This window comes from Amblyraja radiata, chromosome 31, assembly GCF_010909765.2.
Source record: "Amblyraja radiata isolate CabotCenter1 chromosome 31, sAmbRad1.1.pri, whole genome shotgun sequence".
Taxonomy (NCBI): domain Eukaryota; kingdom Metazoa; phylum Chordata; class Chondrichthyes; order Rajiformes; family Rajidae; genus Amblyraja; species Amblyraja radiata.
The window spans coordinates 22,440,458-22,460,774 of record NC_045986.1 but is presented as its reverse complement, the minus strand read 5'-3'; the positions used below and the strand labels follow the sequence as shown (position 1 = coordinate 22,460,774).

General features: G+C 44.2%; 1 protein-coding gene across 3 annotated transcripts in view; it reads left to right on the top strand.

Annotated features, from left to right (window-relative positions):
* ajap1 (adherens junctions associated protein 1) overlaps positions 1-20,317 on the top strand; it is a 203,707-nt gene that overhangs the window by 53,651 nt on the left and 129,739 nt on the right. For all 3 annotated transcript variants that reach the window (XM_033048087.1, XM_033048088.1, XM_033048086.1), the window contains exon 2: positions 6,287-7,089. In XM_033048087.1, coding sequence (XP_032903978.1) covers positions 6,287-7,089 — 803 coding nt within the window. The remainder of the gene's footprint in view (positions 1-6,286; positions 7,090-20,317) is intronic.

The following is a 20,317-nucleotide window of genomic DNA, read 5'->3' as shown; positions in this document are numbered from 1 at the left end:
GATGGCATAAACCCTGGCATTGCCAGCAGTGTCTACACCATGTGATGAATTATATTACGTAACGCTTTATATTTTTCCACTGCTTTCTTCTTTGTTTTTTTTTCCACTTTACCTAATGTCATTTATCCATTCTCCCTTTCCCATCATGTTCCCATAACAGCAGGTAAAAACGTCTTTGTTAAACCCAGTGTGCTCATCCTGTCTACCTTCTCCCGCTTTGATTGGGCTTCAAAATTGGAAAGGAGTGGAAGTGCGATGGGTGTCAGGTCCCGTGGAGTTTGTTTAGTGGCAATTCGTGTGAGAAATTAATGGATTAAAATATTTGCTTGCATCTAGCTTTGGACTACTAAAAATTTGTATTTGGTTATGAAGCTGAAACATAACCCAGCCATTACCAATGATGCAAGCAGAGCAAATCTAGTGTAGATGGGACATATCTAGTGTAGATGAGACATGTCTAGTGTGGATGGGACATGTATAGTGTAGATGAGACATGTCTAGTGTGGATGGGACATGTCTAGTGTAGATGGGACATGTCTAGTGTAGATGGGACATGTCTAGTGTGGATGGGACATGTCTAGTGTGGATGGGACATGTCTAGTGTGGATGGGACATGTCTAGTGTGGATGGGACATGTCTAGTGTGGATGGGACATGTCTAGTGTAGATGGGACATGTCTAGTGTAGATGGGACATGTCTAGTGTGGATGGGACATGTCTAGTGTAGATGGGACATGTCTAGTGTGGATGGGACATGTCTAGTGTGGATGGGACATGTCTAGTGTGGATGGGACATGTCTAATGTAGATGAGACATGTATAGTGTGGATGGGACATGTCTAGTGTGGATGGGACATGTCTAGTGTGGATGGGACATGTCTAGTGTGGATGGGACATGTCTAGTGTGGATGGGACATGTCTAGTGTAGATGGGACATGTCTAATGTAGATGGGACATGCTGGTCGGTGTGGGCAGGTTGGGCCAAAGGGCCTATTCCAATGCTCTATGACTCTAACCTTTGTGCAGTGCAGAACATGAATGGTATAGAAACAGTGGTATTTAATGACATATTTCATGAATGTACATTGTACATTTCCCGCTGGGGATGAATGAAGTTTATCATATCGTATCGTTTCGTGTCGTACATCCGGGTTTTTGACTTGAAAGCTCTACGCGAATTCTAATAGTAGTTCATTGGATTGATTTAATCATATTTTTATTGCCTTGCTAATGGTCACTATATTTATGAGGCCTATAATTATTATGTTATCATCACCCCATTTGTTTTATTGAACTTACTTTCAGTAAATCAGATAACGGTTTGCATCTGCACAGAGTGCCAAATCTTCTGGCCAAATCCTAGAAATATACGTGTTGGATGGATTCTTATAGTGGAAGAGTGCATAAGCCCAACACATGAAGGACATTACAAGGGAAGAAATGTTGTGTTTTAATTTCAAAAATAGCAGTAGTAATGGATTATGAAAAAAATATGCCTGCAGAGAGAGGGTGGTAAATTAGAGATCTTTGGTAAATTAGTTACAAAGAATGAGAGGCAAATTCGTTGAGGTATATCTGATTGTCAGAATAGATGTTGATTCTCCTCAATATAAGTTCGAGACCTGGGCAACTAGTGTCTTCAGACAAAGACATTAAGGACTGATATAAGTAGTTATTTCCTTGCCTAAACAAATTTTCCGATAGCCATTGAATTTATTCATATCAAAACATTGTCATACTTTTACATCCTAAGCAAATGAGGTGACATTGGAATCCAACACAAAATCTATTTGTGATTGAAGATCAGCCATGATCTTGTGTAGGAAGGAACTGCAGAGGGTGGTTTAAACAGAAGATGGACACAAAATGCTGGAGTAACTCAGCGGGACAAGCAGCATCTCTGGCGAGATCTGAAGAAGGGTCTCGACCCGAAACGTCACCCATTCCTTCTCTCCAGAGATGCTGCCTGTCCTGCTGAGTGACTCCAGCCTTTTGTGTCTATCTTATTGATTGTTAGAGCAGGCTCAAAGGGCTCAGGAATGTACTTTAAATACATGTGCTTCAAAGCATTAGTACAATATTTGAGGTAAAATTAACCTGCAATGTGATTAAAAAGATGTGATGCGACACTAAACATAATTCAGTGTAGCATCACATCTTTCAAGGGATACTACACGTGTAGTGGTATGATGATTCATCCAATGTGTTGTGTGATACTATATGTTATACATGACTCACTTCAGGTTTTGATCTCATACTTTATAGTGCGCATCGCTCCATTTAGTGTTTTAATATTTAATTTAATCCATGTTTAGTACCCAACACAATATGTTTTAATGGTGTTCAAAAGGGAACTGCAGATGCTGGAATATCGAAGGTACACAAAATTGCTGGGGAAACTCAGCGGGTGCAGCAGCATCTATGGAGCGAAGGAAATAGGCGACGTTTCGGGCCGAAACCCTTCTTCAGTTTTAATTGTGATCCGTTTGATCTTTTGCTTATGATACATAATTGACCCCAGCCATGACCTGTATCTGAGGATTGAATTGATTCATTTTTAGTGTTGATGCTTAATTTACTTTTGTTTAATATTGTGCAGTGATCCCTTCCCGTGTTTGTGTCTGAGTTATGCAATCCATTTTAATTTAATTTAGTTTAGAGATACAGCACGGAAATAGGCCCTTCGGCCCACCAAGCCCATGCCGACCAGCGGTCTCCCGACACACTAGGCACAATTTACAATGTTACTGCAGCCAATTAACCTACAAACCTGTACATCTTTGGAGTGTGGGAGGAAACCGGACCACCCGGAGAAAACCCATGAAGTCACAGGGAGAACGTACGCATTCCATACAGACAGCACTCATGGTCAGGATCGAACCTGGGTTTTTGGCGCTGTAAGGCAGCAACTCTACCGCTGCACCACCGTGCCACCCTGACACTGACATCCTGACACCCTAGTACTGATATGTGAAAATTGAAGATAAAGTAGGTCAGTTGGGCCCTCAAAGCTGCCCTGCAATTTAACATGTTTGTGACTGGTCAGCGCGCAACCATAGCTTTTCACTGCACCTTGGTACACGTGACAATAAACTAAACTGAAACAGCAGTTAGTAAATAAATTCACCACAGTAGACTGCCCCCGGTGGGCAGGTGGGGGGTAAAATCCAGGTAGAGATGATGGGGAATTTGGGGAAGAATAAAAAGTAGGGTTAGTGTGGGATCAGTACGATGGTCAGCACGGATTTGATGGGCCGAAGGGTCCGTTTTTTGTGCTTTGTGGAGACAATGTTGGTAAATGTGGGGTTTTTAGCAATCACATTTTTTTTTAAATTTCACTATTCAGTTATTATGGTATAATTTGTAAAACATTTAATTCCTCCTAATCCAAATATAGTTAATTGTGTCTTTGCCAAAATATGTGCCTGGATTAATTTGCAAGAGACGCTGAACTATTAAGGAAATGGGTCTTTAAGACACTGGGGTGAATAAAGGGGACATCTATCATTCTAACTAATTTCTAGCTTTACAATTGTACTGTACTGCACATCAATAGGGTCCGTCTCAGTCTACACCATGACACAAGGGGGAGGAGTTGCACAGTTTGATAGCCGCAGGGTAGAAGGATCTCCTGTGGCGTTCTGTCCTGCATATTGGTGGAACCAGTCTGTCATGGAGGGGGTGAGCTGTATTGTTCAAGATGCTCCACATGACCGATGTGCAATGTGTTTAGTTTAGTTTAGTGTAGAGATACAGCGCGGAAACATGGCCTCCAGCCCATCGGGTCCGCACCGACCAGCGATCCCCGCACACTAACACTACCCTACACACACATTAGGGACAAATTTCACGCACACCGAACCAATTAACCTACAGACCTGTATGACTTTGGAGTGTGGGAGGAAACCGAAGGTCGAGGAGAAAACCCATGCGGCCACGGGAAGAACGTACAAACTCCATACATACAGCATCCGTAGTCGGGATGGAACCCGGTTCTCTGGCGCTGCAAGCGCTGTAAGGCAGCAACTCTACCGCTGCGCCACCATGCTGCCCAATGTGGTGCTCGAACACTCAACAATTATGAATACGAATAAAAGATGGGAGCACCTCTGTTATGTCACTTTGTATCTTTATCTGACCAAACCTACCACGACAACAAGCCTAGTCAAGTCAAGTCAAGTCACTTTTATTTCTATAGCACATTTAAAAAACAACTCTTGTTGGCCAAAGTGCTTTGCATTGGTGGAGGTACTAACTTAATACAACAGTGGTTCATAGATTAAGTACATACACAAATACATACATCTAGCACTCCCTCAGAGGACGTCAAAAAAGGCTTGGGAGTAAAGATGAGTTTTAAGTCTCGACTTAAAAGAGCGAATGGAGGGGGCAGTGCTGATGGGAAGAGGGATGCTGTTCCACAGTCTAGGAGCTGCAACCGCAAAGGCGCGGCCGCCCCTGAGCTCATGCCTAGACCGCGGGATGGTCAGTAACCCCAAGTCGGCCGATCTGAGGGACCTGGAGGTGGTGGGGTGGACTCTTGATGTAGGTTATTCCCAGTAGAATCAAATTTCGCTTGGGTAGCTTACAATACAGCATTATGACCATTGAATTCTCCAATGTTAACTAAATTCATCTTACACTCCCCTCCTTCTCCCCTCCCTCCTTGTCCCCTTCCTCCACCCTACTGTGCTGTATCTCTAAACTAAACAAACCCTCTCTATAAATCAAAGACCCCTGGCTCCGAAGTTACTCTTTTATCTTCATTGAAATGAATTATGGAAGCAGGGAATAATGTGCTTATATGTCAGTATATTGTGTTCAGCGCTACCAAAGGGGAATGATTTTCTGTGCAATAATCCCTCCTAGCCCCCTGAAAATGGATGGCGATGAAGTTTGATAATGGGGATGCCTTGATGCTGCAGAGGACATTTCACTTATCTAATGAGATATCTTCAGGTTGTGGCCACAGGGACTGCCTAATTGCTTTGTGGTTTCTGTTGATTGGCGGAGGTATAGTTGCTAAGGGAACATTTGTGGATTAATTCCGGAATAGGTGGTTGCAGTGAAAGCACTTCTTTTTGTTGGATAAATTGAAACTCAAGCGATGAGCTATCGTGTAGGTCACCTTCAAAACAGGCGCTCTTACACGAAAAGCTGGCAATCAGCACACGGCAAGCTCGGGTTTACTGAAGTGCAGGCAGGAGGGGCTGAGGAAATGGTGCCTGCCACTGCTTTAGGAAGCGGAGCAGTAAGAAGAGTTGAGAGTGCTTGATTGCCATCTGCGCTGGGAAGGGAGCAGTGAAACTGCTGCAGCATTGCTAGCACATTAATGTGACATCACAATAGTAATAATAATTGTATTCAATAATACAATAATGATCAATAATACAATAAATTATCAGTAATACTAGGTAATCACACCATAATCATACAAACCAAATTACCTTGTGCAACGTAAACAAACTCCATAGCAGATCATTGCTGAGGTAAGGATTTGGCCAGAGCTGTGCATCGTGGTTTCAGAGCCTGATAGTTGATGTGAAGAAGCTGTTCTTGAACCTGGAGCTCACAGTTCTCTGGCTCCTGCACCTTCTTCCCGATGGTAGCAGCGAGATGAGAGCATGGCCAGGGTGAAGTGGGTCATAAATTAATGTCAATAAGTTGTAGGAGCAGAACCAGGCCATTCGGCCCATCATGATCGGCCCATCAATGTTCAATCATGGCTGACCTATCTTTCCCTCTCAACCACATTCTCCTGCTTTCTCCCCATAACCCTTGACACCCTTTCTAATCTTTGACATTAGCTGCCCTTTTGAGGCAGTGATTCCTGTAGATCCCTTCTATGGTGGGGCAGTCAATGTCTGTGATGGACGGGGCAATGTCCGCCTCTTCCTGCAGCCTCCTTCCTTCTCGGGCATGAGTAGGAGATTTAAATGTGATGAAGAGATGGTGACCACCTGGTATATTTACGAGGCAGTAGAAATGTGTCCTCTGTCGGCTGAACGCCAATGGGTTAATAGTACTGAGTTTTGGAAACAAGTTACAGCACAGGTGCGTTGTGCATCTAGCTTGTGTGAGAGTGGACAGTTTGATGTATTTTTGATTTGAGATGTGGAATGCAAGCAGCTCTGTCCAAAGTATCACCTCATATTGCAGTGAGTGGCCTCTGGAACCCAGGGAGAGAGCATTGCATTTTTTTGCAGATTGCAATAGTGACCTCTTCGAATGTCATCTCGTTTCTGTAATGTTCCTCAGGCTGACTCTGGTGTTCTCTTCTCCTTCCAGCCCAATGCCAGTCAGTACATTTGGACGAGCTGCTGGCTGCCACGCCTGGATACTGCTCGCTATCTTTCACCTGGTCATGGATTTTTCCTCTTGTGAATCGAAGCTTCAGGGTCAAGTGTTCAGCCACTCTTCGGGGTCACTGCACCCACCGCCCCGCCACCGAGCTGTCAGCGATCCTCTTTGGGAGTACAAAAGTAGCCGGCACGGGAGAGTTACAAAACCCTGGTGGCACAGAATGTTTTGGCCGGAGACTCATCCTGGAAGACAAATCCCAAACAAGCCGAACAGGATTCACAAACACAAGGAACTGGCAGGTAGCCTGTGCATCAATTGCCAGTCCAAACAATCTCACAGATTGGACCCTCCAGTCTCAGTGGAGACCAGGGACTCTGTAAAATTGACCCACTTGAAAAGGGCAAGGAGGCAGAGTGATAACTTTGCATTTGACCACTTTGAAAAGCCCAAATGCACTTCATACGACAGTGAGGGAACAGCGACTGAGATGCCTTGTGCCATTGAATGGGGCCCCACGAAGGAAGAGCTGACCGATGTCAACGTGTTTTCAACTCCGGCGAGTCATTCCACCATCACCTTGTTGTCCTCCACCAGAACTACAACTGCCAGAACCACACCTGCCGCCACCACAGCCAGCTCCACCACCACCACTATGCAAACCACCACCGCCTCACTCAGCAGCCACATCATAGTGGTGCCACAGCCAGCTCTGCTCAGCACAACGGACCCAAGCCTTAGGTGGGACCCGCCCAACACAGTCCGCCCCTCCCGCATCGGAGAGACAGGAGGTACTGTCACTACCCTCACCACTATAATGTTGATCGGTTCTTTTATGTAGTGTCACATGCAACCTATAGGTTGTTGTTAATATTTTCAGAAGCTTTTTTTAATGGTTTATTTGCAAGTGGTCAGGAGCTTTCATGTTTACTGTACCTTAGTCCAGTTTAGAGAGAGCGTGGAACCAGGCCCTTCGGCCCACCGGATCCATGCCGACCAGCGATCCCCGCACACTAATTTACAATGTTACCGAAGCTAATTAGCTGGAGGCTTTGGAGCGGGTGCAGAAGAGGTTTTTCCAGAATGCTGATGAGAGACTCAAAGAGCTGGTGAAACTCAGCAGGTCAGGCAGCATCTTTAGAAAAGAAGGATGGGTGACGTGTCAGGTCGGGACCCTTCTTCAGACTGAAAGTAGAGGGGAGGGAACTGGAGGTAAGAAAATGCCCGAACAAAGCAGGACCGGCAACAGACGACCAAGGAAGGATGGAGCTCATAATGGCCCATTGTGGGCTGGGGAAGAGGCGACAACGAAGGGAGACAAGGATGCGAACAGTGGAACTAGTAGGACGACTAGGGGAGGGGAGGGAGGGAATGCAAGGGTTACTTGAAATTGGAGAAGTCAATGTTCATACCTCTGGGTTGTAAATAGTCCAAGTGAAATTTGAGGAAATATGAGGAATACCAGAATGCTTCCTGGATTAGAATGTATTAGCTACATGGGAAGGTTGGACAGACTTGGATTGTTATCTCTGGAGCATCAGAGACTGAGGGGAGGCCTGATAAAGTTATGAGATAGGGTACACAGTGAGAACCTTTTTCCCAGGGTGGAAATATCAAAGGCTAGCGGCAATAGCCTTAAGATGAGAGGGGCAAAGTTTAAAGGGGATGTGCAGAGCAAGTTTGTTGCACATGGAGTGGAGGTTACCGGGAACGCGCTGGCAGGGGTGGTGGAGGAAGCAGATACAATGATGATGTATGGTCAGGTGGACATTCAGGGAATGAAGGGACGGATCACATGCAGCCAGAGATTAGTTCAACTGGGCATTGTGTTTGGCATAGACATTGTGGGCAAAATGGCCTCTTCTTGTGTGCTGTTCTATGTTCTATAGGTGGGAGGGGAAGGAAGGAGGAGAGGATGGAAGATGTATCTGGGAAGAATGGGGATGGCATCGGCCCTATGAGAGTCTAAGGGATCCCGGAGATGGTGGAATATATCTGCTCCTCCTGATCTACATGAGGACTGAAATAAGTAGATTATTTGAGCTTTGGCCAGGGGATGACCCTCCCTTGATTTGTAGCCAGTTTGCTAATATCTCAAAACCCTTCCCCTGCTGTGCCTTTCTATCATTATAAACTGACTATGCCAATGATGAATATCTTTCGAGTGTGAGCTGTGGTTCAGTTCCCAGCACTCTCACCATTGAGTCAGAGACTTGAAGAGACTTCAGTGCAGGACTGAAGGAATGTGACACCACAGTATCATAATGTCAGAGGACAGGCACAAAATGCTGGAGAAATTCAGCGGGCCAGGCAGCATCTCTGGAAAAAAGGAACAGGTGACGTTTTGGGTCGAGACCCTTCTTCATGGGTCATAGTCCGTTGATCCATATTAGACAATAGACAATAGGTGCAGGAGTAAGCCATTCAGCCCTTCGAGCCAACACCGCCATTCACTGTGGTCATGGCTGATCATCCACATTCAGTACCCCGTTCCTGCCTACTCACCATATCCCCTGACTCCTCTATCTTTCTTCCAAATGGTCTTATAACAAATATACATCATCCACCTCCGAAAGACACAGCAGGGTAAACACAGTCCAATTCCACACCATTACAGATCAGTAAAAAGCCTGTTACTCTTTCAACCTTATTTTATTGTTTTACAATAGACAATAGACAATTGGTGCAGGAGTAGGCCATTCGACCCTTCGACTGCCATTCAATATGATCATAGCTGCTCATCCACATTCAGTACCCTGTTCCTACCTTCTCGCCATATCCCCTGACTCCGCTATCTTTAAGAGCTCTAACTAACTCTCTCTTGAAAGCATCCAGTGAATTGGCCTCCACTGCCTTCTGGGGCAGAGAATTCCACAGATTCACAACTCTCTGGGTGAAAACGTTTTTCCTCATCTCTGTTCTAAATGGCCTACCCCTTGTTCTTAAACTGTGGCCCCTGGTTCTGGATTCCCCTAACATCGGAAACATGTTTCCTGCCTCTAGCGTGTCCAATCCCTTAATAATCTTACATGTTTCAATATGATCCACTCTCACCTTTCTAAATTCCAGAGTATACAAGCCCAGCCGCTCCATTCTATCAACATATGATAGTCCCGCCATCCCGGGAAGTAACCTTGTCCTTCCTCAAATTTGTAGACCATAACTGCACACAATACTCCAGGCGTGGTCTCACTAGGGCCCTGTACAACTGCAGAAGGACCTCTTTGCTCCTATACTCAACTCCTCTTGTTATGAAGGCCAACATGCCATTAGCTTTCTTCACTGCCTGCTGTACCTGCATGCTTACTTTCAGTGACTCATGAACAAGGACCCCCGTTGTACTTCCCCTTTTCCCAACTCGACACCATTCAGATAATAACCTGCCTTCCTGCTTTTACCACCAAAGTGGATAACCTCGCATTTATCCACATTAAACTGCATATGCCATGCATCTGCCCACTCACCCAACCTGTCCAAGTCACCCTGCATCCTCATTGCATCCTCCTCACAGTTCACACTGCCACCCAGCTTTGTGTCATCTGCAAATTTGCTAATGTTACTTTTAATCCCTTCATCTAAATCATTGATGTGCATTGTAAATAGCTGCGTTTTTTTACGATTGCCATTTGTCCTTTGGCAACAGACAACAGAATCTGACTGAAGTAGACTGCAGTTAGTGTCATTTACACATGCTCAGTTTCAACCTTCTTTAAAGCACAGAATTATTGTAACACATGAAGAGGACTTTAAACATTTTTAAGCACTCTATCCAACTCTATCCCTTGCTATCTTCTTGAAACTTTGCAATTCATCTTTGACACGAGGAAATCCTAAATCAGATTTGATTGGCATTGGATTGGAGAGATGGACTGCCGGCACTGTGCCAAGGAACCCCAGCAGTTCTGGGCTCGACTGCAGATGTCCCTGTGGAGCCCAGTGGGGGATTGGCTGAACACTGGCAGACGTAGACATTCAACTCATTATTGTTTGTTGCTTGTTGGTGTGGGAGATTTCTCTGCCTTGTTTTCCTCTGTGTTTCCAACATCAATAGGTTTCCGAAAGATGCCCGAGGAAAACTGGAAATGCACTGTCAAAATGTGTATGAATAAATCCAGGTTGTTTAACCACAGTGACAGGGAAAGTTCACAGAACTATGATTAAGGACAAAACTTGCAGTGAGTTAGACAACTGTGGATCAAATATATAAAGCTGGTAGGGATTTACCAAGGCAATTCAAGCTGCAAATGCAAATACATTTTGGTGAAAACAAACTAAGGTCAACAAGGGAAATCTGGTTATTGCCCTTTTAAAAAGCAGCGCATTATATGGCTTTTCTCCAAGACTGAAGCCAAGGAGTAAAAGGACCTGCAACGGCAGAGCCTCAAAAAATCTCAGTAATAGGAGACAGAGACTAAATGTTATAAATTGCCTCTCAATCTGAAAGGTAGAGGGAAGAATGGGCTGGTGCAAAGACTTTGTTTTTTTCTAAATATATTTAAACTATTTAAGTTTGAACGTACAAAGGAACATAAGAAATAGGAACAGGATTTTGCTGTTCGACCCTTCAAACTTGCTCTGCCATTCAGCATTGGGAAGGGTATTGAGTACAACATTTGGAACATCATGATACAGGTGTACAAGTCATTAGTGAGACGCTTGGAGTAATGTCTGCAGTTCTGGTCATTCAGCTATCTGGAACAGGCTGCCAGCAGAAGCTGTTGAATTAGATGCCATTATGACTTTCAAAGGAAATTTGGACAGATATATGGATATGAAGGGTTATAGGCATATGGGCCAAAAGATGGTATTAGGCAGATGGGATTAGCCCTGATTGCTGAATTGGCCTGCATGAACAGCGTTGGCCTGCTTCTATACTGTATAGATTCACGACTCCATGACTTAATGAGGTCTTGGCTAAAATTCTACCTCAACATTTTCCTGCAAGATCCCCATTATCTTTAAATTCCTCTCAGATGCTGAAATGTATTGATCTCTTTTTTGAATGAACTCAGTGACTGACTCTCCATAAATAGGGATGGTATTTATCTTTCCAGAGACTCTTGTCATTTGCCTCCACTAAGCCAACATCCCTCTAAAGCTTTCCTAACCAGTTACCGGCCCACATGCCTCTTAAATGTTATTGTGCCTGCCTCAGATACTTCCTCTGGCAGCCCGTTCCTCTGTCTGTGTGGAAAATGTTGCCCCTTATGTTCCTATTAAATCTTTCCTTTCTCACCTTAAACCTATGCCCTCTAGTTCTTGATTTCACCTATCCTGGTATAAAGACTCTATGCATTCACACTATTTATTTCCCTTGTGATTTTATACACTGCTGTACAGTAAGATCATCTCTCAGCCTACTGCACTCCAAGGAATAAAGTCCTAACAACCAAACCTTTTCCTATGGATTTTGCCCTTAAATCCGTGTAAATCTCTGCATTCTTTCCAGCTTAATGGCAAAACTGAAAACATTACTCCAAATGCGGCCCCTCCAATGTCTAGCACATGTGTAACATAATGTCCCAATTTCTATACTCAGTTCACTGACTGATGCCAAAAGCCTTCTTCACCACCTTATCTGCCTCTGATTCAAAAGTAATCACTGGTTTGGGAAGAATCAGCCTAGATTTATGAATGGAATTTATGTTACAATACAATACAATCAGTTTTATTCGTCACATTGCACATTTGACAAATCTGTGGGATCTAGAATATAACTTGCCAGAAACTCACAGGAAAACCACAGTAAATATGATGAATTTCACAAGGTATTTGATTAAGCTTCATACAAAATTAGAACATTTGAGATAAGTGTTAATGCACTGAAATTACTGAGGAAATAGAGTGTAGGAATAGACAGTTATTTTTTTCCCACTGGGAGCTGGTGAATAGTGGACTGCTGCTGAGATTGGTGATGGAATTTCAGCTGTTACAATCCATATCAAGGTTTAGTTTTAGGTTTAGAGATACAGCGCGGAAAGAGGCCCTGTGTCTGCAGTTCCTTCTTACACAAGGAAAGACTTGAGATGGAGGAAGTATAGTGAAAATTAATTTCTAGTATTGAAATGATTGTCAATGAGAGGCTAAGCAGAGAGACCGATACACTCTCAAGTTTAGAAAACAAATGAGATGGGTCTCCCTGAGACATGCAGAATACCAGAGGACATAGATTTAAGGTGATGGGGGAAAGATTAATCTGAGGGGTAACTTTTTCACACAAAGGGTGGCAGGTGCATGGAACAAGCTGCCAGTGGATGTAGTTGAGGCAGGTACTATCGCAACATTTAAGAAACATTTAGACAGGTACATGGATAGGGAGTGTGTAGGAAGGAACTACAGATGCTGGTTTAAACTGAAGATAGACACAAAAAGCTGTAGTAACTCAGCAGGGACAGGCTGCTTCTCTGGAGAGAAGGAATGGGTGACCCTACTTCAGAGGTCTCGACCCGAAACGTCACCCATTCCTTCTCTCCAGAGACGCTGCCGGTCCCGCTGAGTTACTCCAGCTTTTCGTGTCTATCCATGGATAGGAATATGGGCTAAACACAGGCAGGTGGGACTAGTGTAGATGGGACATGTTGGCCGGTGTTGACCAGAGAGCGGTGAATCTTTGTAATTCTCATCCCGAGAGCGTTGTGGAGCGTCGCTCCAAATCGAACAGCACTTCTCCTGAGGTAGGAGCCCTGTAGAAAACACGCTGTCTCCTCCAAACCTGATCAATCGAGATCTAAAAGAAAAGACTGATTCCTTGGATGGCAGGACTTTCATATGAAGAAAGACTGGATAGACTCGGCTTGTACTCGCCAGAATTTAGAAGATTGAGGGGGGATCTTATAGAAACTTACAAAATTCTTTAGGGGTTGGACAGACTTGATGCAGGAAGATTGTTCCCGATGTTGGGGAAGTCCAGAACAAGGGGTCACAGTTTAAGGATAAGGGGGAAATCTTTTAGGACTGAGATGAGAAAAACATTTTTCACACAGGCAGGTGGGACTAGTGTAGATGGGACATGTTGGTTGGTGTTGACCAGAGAGTGGTGAATCTCTGGAATTCTCTGCCACAGAAGGTAGTTTAGGCCAATTCATTGGCTATATTTAAGAGGGTTAGATGTGGCCCTTGTGGCTAAAGGGATCAGGGGGTATGGAGAGAAGGCAGGTATGGGATACTGAGTTGGATGATCAGCCATGATCATATTGAATGGCGGTTCTGTCTCAAAGGGCCGAATGGCCTACCCCTGCACCTATTTTCTATGTTTCTATGTAATCTACAGCTGTTGAACATATGCTAACACTGCATTATACAAGGAGAATAGTTTAATGTTGATCATTACAGGTCCTGTACTGTAAGAAATTTACTCTGAAGAACAAATATAAAGTAATGATTGCAGCCCTCTGAAGTTTCTTGCTTTGAGCTTTATGTTACGACCAAGATCAAGTGTTCTCACTCCTTTGGTCTATCTTAATTGTAGTTCATCAAAACTTAAAATCATCTCCAATGCCCTTTGAAAATGATGCTCTGATATAAATTTTAAAGACTCAGAAATGAAGAATAAAACTTCCTTTAAGTTGAGAAATTCAGCTTGGATGTCTGGCTGATAATAAAACATCTTTGTTCAACAAATAACAAAATAACAAGTATTTGTGTTGAAGAAGGAACTGCAGATGCTGGAAAATCGAAGTTAGACAAAAGTGCTGGAGAAACTCAGCGGGTGCGGCAGCATCTATGGAGCGAAGGAAATAGGCAACCAAGGGTTTCGGCCCAAAACGTTGCCTATTTCCTTCGCTCCATAGATGCTGCCGCACCCGCTGAGTTTCTCTAGCACTTTTGTCTAACAAGTATTTGTAACTGATCGTGGTCAAGTGGGTTAGTACAGGGACCCAACCCCAACACCAACAACACCCAATAAAACACAGCAGACATAAGAGAAATATCCCTCGTTGACCTTAGTTTGTTTTTGTGGTCTCCAAATTAATGTATACATTAATACTGGAGCAACTGTATTTAGTTTAGAACAGAAACAGGCTCTTTGGGCCACTGTGTCCGCACCGACCAGCGATCCCCGCATGTTAACACTATCATACACTGGGGACAATTTTTACATTTATACCAAGCCAATTAACCTACAAACCTGTCGTCTTTGGAGTGTGGAAGGAAACCAAAGTTCTCTGAGAAAACGCACGCAGGTCACGGGGAGAACTTACAAAGTCCGTACAGACAGCACCCGTAGCCAGGATTGAACCCGGGTCTCGGGCACCGTAAGCGGTGTAATGCAGCAACTCTACCGCTGTGCCACCCTGCTTTATCTCCAAAGGGGAAGATCTACCTATGTAGGCAACCAGCCATGGTTGCAAGGTACACAAAATTGCTGGAGAAACTCAGCAGGTGCAGCAGCATCTATGGAGCGAAGGAAATAGGCGACGTTTCGGGCCAAAACCCTTCTTCAGACCTTGCAATGTGACCAAGATACAATATGAGGCTAAAACTTGCATGACCGACAGTGAAAAATGTAATTCAGCTCAGGGGGATTCAGAAAACAACAAAGTCATTTAAAAAACAAAACAAAAACTGAGCTTTATAAAAGCCATACAAAAATAAGCCTGCCAATTATCTTGAAGCTAAGAATAGTAAGCAAAATAGATTGAATAAGGGGATGTGAGCTGAGTAAGTAGATAACAAGGCAACGTTAGATTTATTCAGTCAATGCATTATGCTATTTTTCACAGGTGCAGGAGAATAAAATACCATTGATGGAACGGCGATAAAACATAAATCAGTGGGGGAAAGTTTTTGGACTCGATAAAAAAAAAAATTAAATGCTGCTGGTGTGAATGATGAAAATCGAAATAGATAAATCTACAAAGTTTTATGTCTTTCACCTAAGAGTAGAAAAAGAAATATGTGAAGAAACTGAAGAAAGCATTTCTCATCCTCTTTCTGGGCTCCCTTGGTTTGGAAATCAAGCTATTAAATGGAAATTTGTATTCAAGAGAGAGTTAGATATAGCTCTTAGGGCTAACGGAATCAAGGGATATGGGGAGAAAGCAGGAACTGGGTACTGATTTTGGATGATCATCCATGATCATATTGAATGGCAGTGCTGGCTCGAAGGGCCAAATGGCCTACTCCAGCACCTATTTTCTATATTTCTGTTTCGATAAAATGTGTTCGTATAATTTCATTACTTCAGAAAGATGAGGCAGAAACAAATATACAGGCTGCTTTGCGTCATATAAAAGGAATCTGTTAGATTTTGCTATTCAGCATAAAGCGAGCTACTGCTTGACCAAAATTGAGCTGATTGCTGAAGATGGGCATGTTGTTGGCAATAAACTTGGATGTGTCTCTGATTCACAACAGCAAACCCAGTTGGCAAAGGTCACGAGAGCAGAACAGAATTTATTGACATGCAGTCGGATTCAGCCTAGCTGAGGTGAGAGAAAGAGAGAGAGAGAGAGAGAGAGGACATTTCAGGTTTTGTCCTTTGCGCTCTCTGAAGTACCACTGATAGTCATTGTGTCTGCTTGCAAACAACATTCTGCAGATTAAAAAATATCAATTCTCCAACTCTTCAAAGATATCATGTTTGTTCCATATTCCACACTCAGACTACAGACCCCCCCCCCCCCCCCCCACTCCACCCCCATAGACTCCAGAAGATAGACACAAAAATCTGGAATAACTCAGCGGGGTCAGGCAGCATCTCTGGAGAAAAGAAATAGGTGGCGTTTCGGGTCGAAACTCTTCTTCAGACTCTGACCCACCCACACTCAGACCTCCAACTCTTTAATCAATCAGCTCTATTGTACCTAACTCCGTTGATCCCATTTGCCCACGTTAGGCCTATATCCTTCCATACTGTGTGTGAAGGAACTGCAGATGCTGGTTTAAATCGAAGATAGACGCAAAATGCTGGAGTAACTCAGCGGGGGAGGCAGCATCTCTGGAGAGAAGGAATGGGTGACGTTTCGGGTCGACACCCTTCCACAGACTGCGCCCACACTGTGCCTTTTTAAGTGCCCGTCTAAATGCCTCTTAAATGTGGTGATTGTGTCTGATTCCATCACCTCCTTTTGTATTGCAGCCTAGATATCAATCACTCTCTGGGTTAAAAAGACACAAAGTGGTGAAGTGACTCAGTATTCCAAGTGTGGCCTGACCAGTGTTTCGTAAACTTCCCCTCTTTTATCTTCCTTGCCCCAACCTATAAAGGCAATCATGCCATGTACCCTTCTTCACCATCTTATCCATCTGTGCAGCCACTTTCAAGGAACTATGGACTTGCGCCCCAAGGTCCCTCTGCTTGTTAACAATCCTTACTATCCCACATTTACTGTACATATCCCAGCCCTTTTAGACTTCCCAACATGCTTACCTCACGCTTGTTAGGATTAAATTCAATCTCCAACAGTCCTCCCAAATTTCCTTCTGATCTACAGGTATATCAGGTCTTAAGCAATCTTTTTTATCCCCGTCACGTTCACAAAAGTTATAGGAGTAGAATTAGGCCATTCGGCCCATCGAGCCTACTCCTCCATTCAATCGTGGCTGTTCTCTGCCTCCTAATCCCATTTTCCTGCCTTCTCCCCATAACCCTTGACACCTGTTCTAATCAAGAATGTGTCTATCTCTGCCTAAAAATATCCACCAACGGCCTCCACAGCCCTCTGTTGCAATGAGATCCACAGATTAACTACCCTCCGGCTAACCACAACATCACAAATTTCTGTGCCAACTTACTAATTAGAAATTCTGACTAGTATGATTAATGACTCAACATCCACAACTCTCTGAGCTTGGAAAACCACAGATTTATAATCCTCTGAGAGAGAAACACTTCCTCCCCTCTGTCGAATTGGTTTAAATATATTACATCCCATTATTCTAAACTCCACCACCAAAGGAAAAATCCTAACAAAATCTCTCTTGTGGACCCCCTCAAAACCACAAATTGTATAAAAAAATCATCCCATATTATACAAAATAGTGAAAGGCTTGGATAGAGTGGATGTGGAGAGGATGTTTCCACAAGTGGGAGAGTCTAGGACTAGAGGTCATAGCCTCGGAATTAAAGGATGTTCTTTTGGGAAGGAGATGAGGAGAAATTTCTTTAGTCAGAGGGTGGTGAATCTGTGGAATTCTTTGCCACAGAAGGCTGTGGAGGTCAAGTCAGTGGACATTTTTAAGGCAGAGAAAGATAGATTCTTGATTAGTATGGGTGTCAGAGGTTATGGGGAGAAGGCAGGAGAATGGCGCCATTTTTGAAATCCAAGCTGCTTTAAGTGCAGCTGGTCATAAAGGCTTGTTGTCCTGGCTGTCTTGCAGGGTCGGCAGGGCCGGATTTACATATAAGATTCACAAGCTTAAGCTTAGGGCCTCGAGATCTAGTGGGGCCTCGGCAGGGCCGGATTTACCTATAGGCTTCATAGGCTGAAGCCTAGGGCCTCAAAATCTAGGGGGCCTCCGGCCAAGGTGTTTTTTTCGCAGAGTAAAAAAAATCCGGAGAAAAAAAAAATTGGAGCGCTATCAGCGTTTCCACTTTAACGGAAATTACCCGAAATTCTGGTTCCGGCCCGCTGGAAGTTTTGGGGGAAAATATTGCGACCAACTGCGCCTGCGCAGTTGGGGGAAGCCGGTGACGCAGTAGCGGTGTAAAATGACGCTGTCTCTCCACGCGTGCGCAGTGGGCCCGGGCGGGTTCAGAGCTCCATTTGCACTCCACACATTCACCTCGATGCCTCGTGTCTACCAAAGACCCTAGGTGTCTACTCCAGGTAAGTAGTGGAATATTGCGTTGCAGGAGTGCCTGTTTCTCTGGGCCGGGGGGGGGGGGGTCTGTGGTGTCTGTGGTGTCTGCGGCGCGGAGTCGGCGCCTCGCTGCGTGGGAGGGAGAGAGAGGGTGAGGGAGGGAAAAAGAGGGGGGATGTGAGAGGGGGAAAGGGGGGGTGGAGACAGAGGGGGGAGAGAGAGGGAGGGAAGGGGGAGAGAGAGAGGGGAAGGGGGGAGGGGACAGAGAGATGGGGAGGGAGGTGGAGGGAGAGGGAGGGCGAAGGAGGAGGGGTGAGAGGGAAAGGTGGATTATCTTTAGTGAGATTGCAAAATTAAAGTAGGTTTTAGAGCAATTATATCTTCTCCTCCATATGAATAATATCAAACAATTGGAACTGCTTTCTTTTCCTTGATAGCAATCATGAAAAATATTTATTCCATAGTTTGCGACTTTCATTTTGCATCATATTTTCAATGTGCACACATTAACACAGTCGAACAGTAACAGGCAATCAAATCAACACACAAAACATTTTCTAACAAAAGTTTTATTTACTGTAAAAACGTAAAGTATTTGCAGTGTTTGCATGCTCCTTTATAACATTTTGCATAACATTTTATAGTACAACTTGATTATTAAAACAAGGGCAGCTTCAATTCTTAATTAAAAAAAATGTATACAACAATGACCCCAATCATCTCATTCCAACCACTCATTACTCTTGACTCAACCAAAATTATTTCTGTAATATTGGCCATAAATTTGGTGCAAAAATGCTCCAAAATAAGGCTCCGAATGCACCAGAGAGCATCTAAAACCCCAGAGCTTAAATGGGCCCTGGACCCCGGCTGAAAGCGTCTTTGAGCTCCGCGCTTGTAATATGCGCTGCGTGCACTTATTTCACATAAAATGTTTGTAATCCTGCTCTGCCACCCCCTTTTTTGAAAAGCTTTGTACGGGCATGGTGCATAATATTTTTAACACTGTCATAGGCCTTTCTTACACATGCTGTCACAACGCAACTCAGTCTCTAAACAACACGTCAGTAATTTTTCTTGCCCTCCATTTCAGAATAATAGTGTTTTAAGCCGATAACTCGACACTAGCACTGGCAATAAATAAAAAGCGCAGCTTTCCAGCCCTTATCTCATTGACCACGCTCGGCTGCAATCGGTGTCAATCTGGTGGACTCTTCCATCTTCCTCGCTTTGTGGGGGTGGGGGATTGGGAGGAGCCTCACAAGTGGAATAGCCTACGGCATCTATTCATCTAAATCCTGCCCTGAGGGCCTGCCTGGCCAAGCGAAGCAGTCGGTGTCTTCCACCACTGCTCCTCCACTCTGCTACAACAGGCTGTGTTTGATCTGTGCGCTCGGTCTCCTGTTTGCCACTGATATTCAGCTGCGTTCTGCTTATAGCCCCAAAAGGGAAAGCCATTGGGTTCAAAGGCGCATTCTAGGTCTTGTGAGCATGAATCCGCACAGTGTTAGTGGAGGGCTACATACTTGGACAGGGTCCTTTCCCATGAAACAGTAGACCAGCTGTATCACCAACATCCCGTATGTCACTGATGAACAGAGAAACTAGTGACTGATTTTTTTTTTTGGTTCATTATGCTCAATGTGTGGCTGCTGCAATCGTTATAATTAATTGCAGTTAATTATCGTGTTGCTGGGCCCCAGATTTGACACCAACACCCACGGCATAAGGACAGGCCAATTCTCTGGTGATTGTGAGCAACGCAACTTCCTCTCAGTGTGAAAATTAGAAGTGAGATGCCACAGCTTTGGATTTTCACACGTTCTAAAGATAGACCCTCTGGTAGCACCACTTTCATCCACACAGCAAATTAATTTTATTCTTGTTTGACATACCCTTACTCAAAATAGGAGAGAAACTCACCATGTGTTACTGCCGCTAATTTTATCAAAGGTCGCAATCCCAATCTGTCTAGGGGTTCTTCTACCATAATGTGAATAGTGTAGCGGCTAGCTGCCAGCTTAATATGAGTGATGCAAGACTCTACCAGCCCAATGATGGTGGGACCATCTTAGGCTATGGGACCCTTGGAATCCAGGTGACTTCTAGTATGCTCTGAGATATTGCTGAGATGTAGACTTCTAGTTTCCATCCTTGTTGCTAAGCAACTGCAACGGAGCAACCCTCATTATCGTCCCCCTTGCATTATGCCCCATTATCCATGTCGGAGTGTCAGCTTGTAATTCTGACTCCTCTTGCAGTAATTGGAGGCCA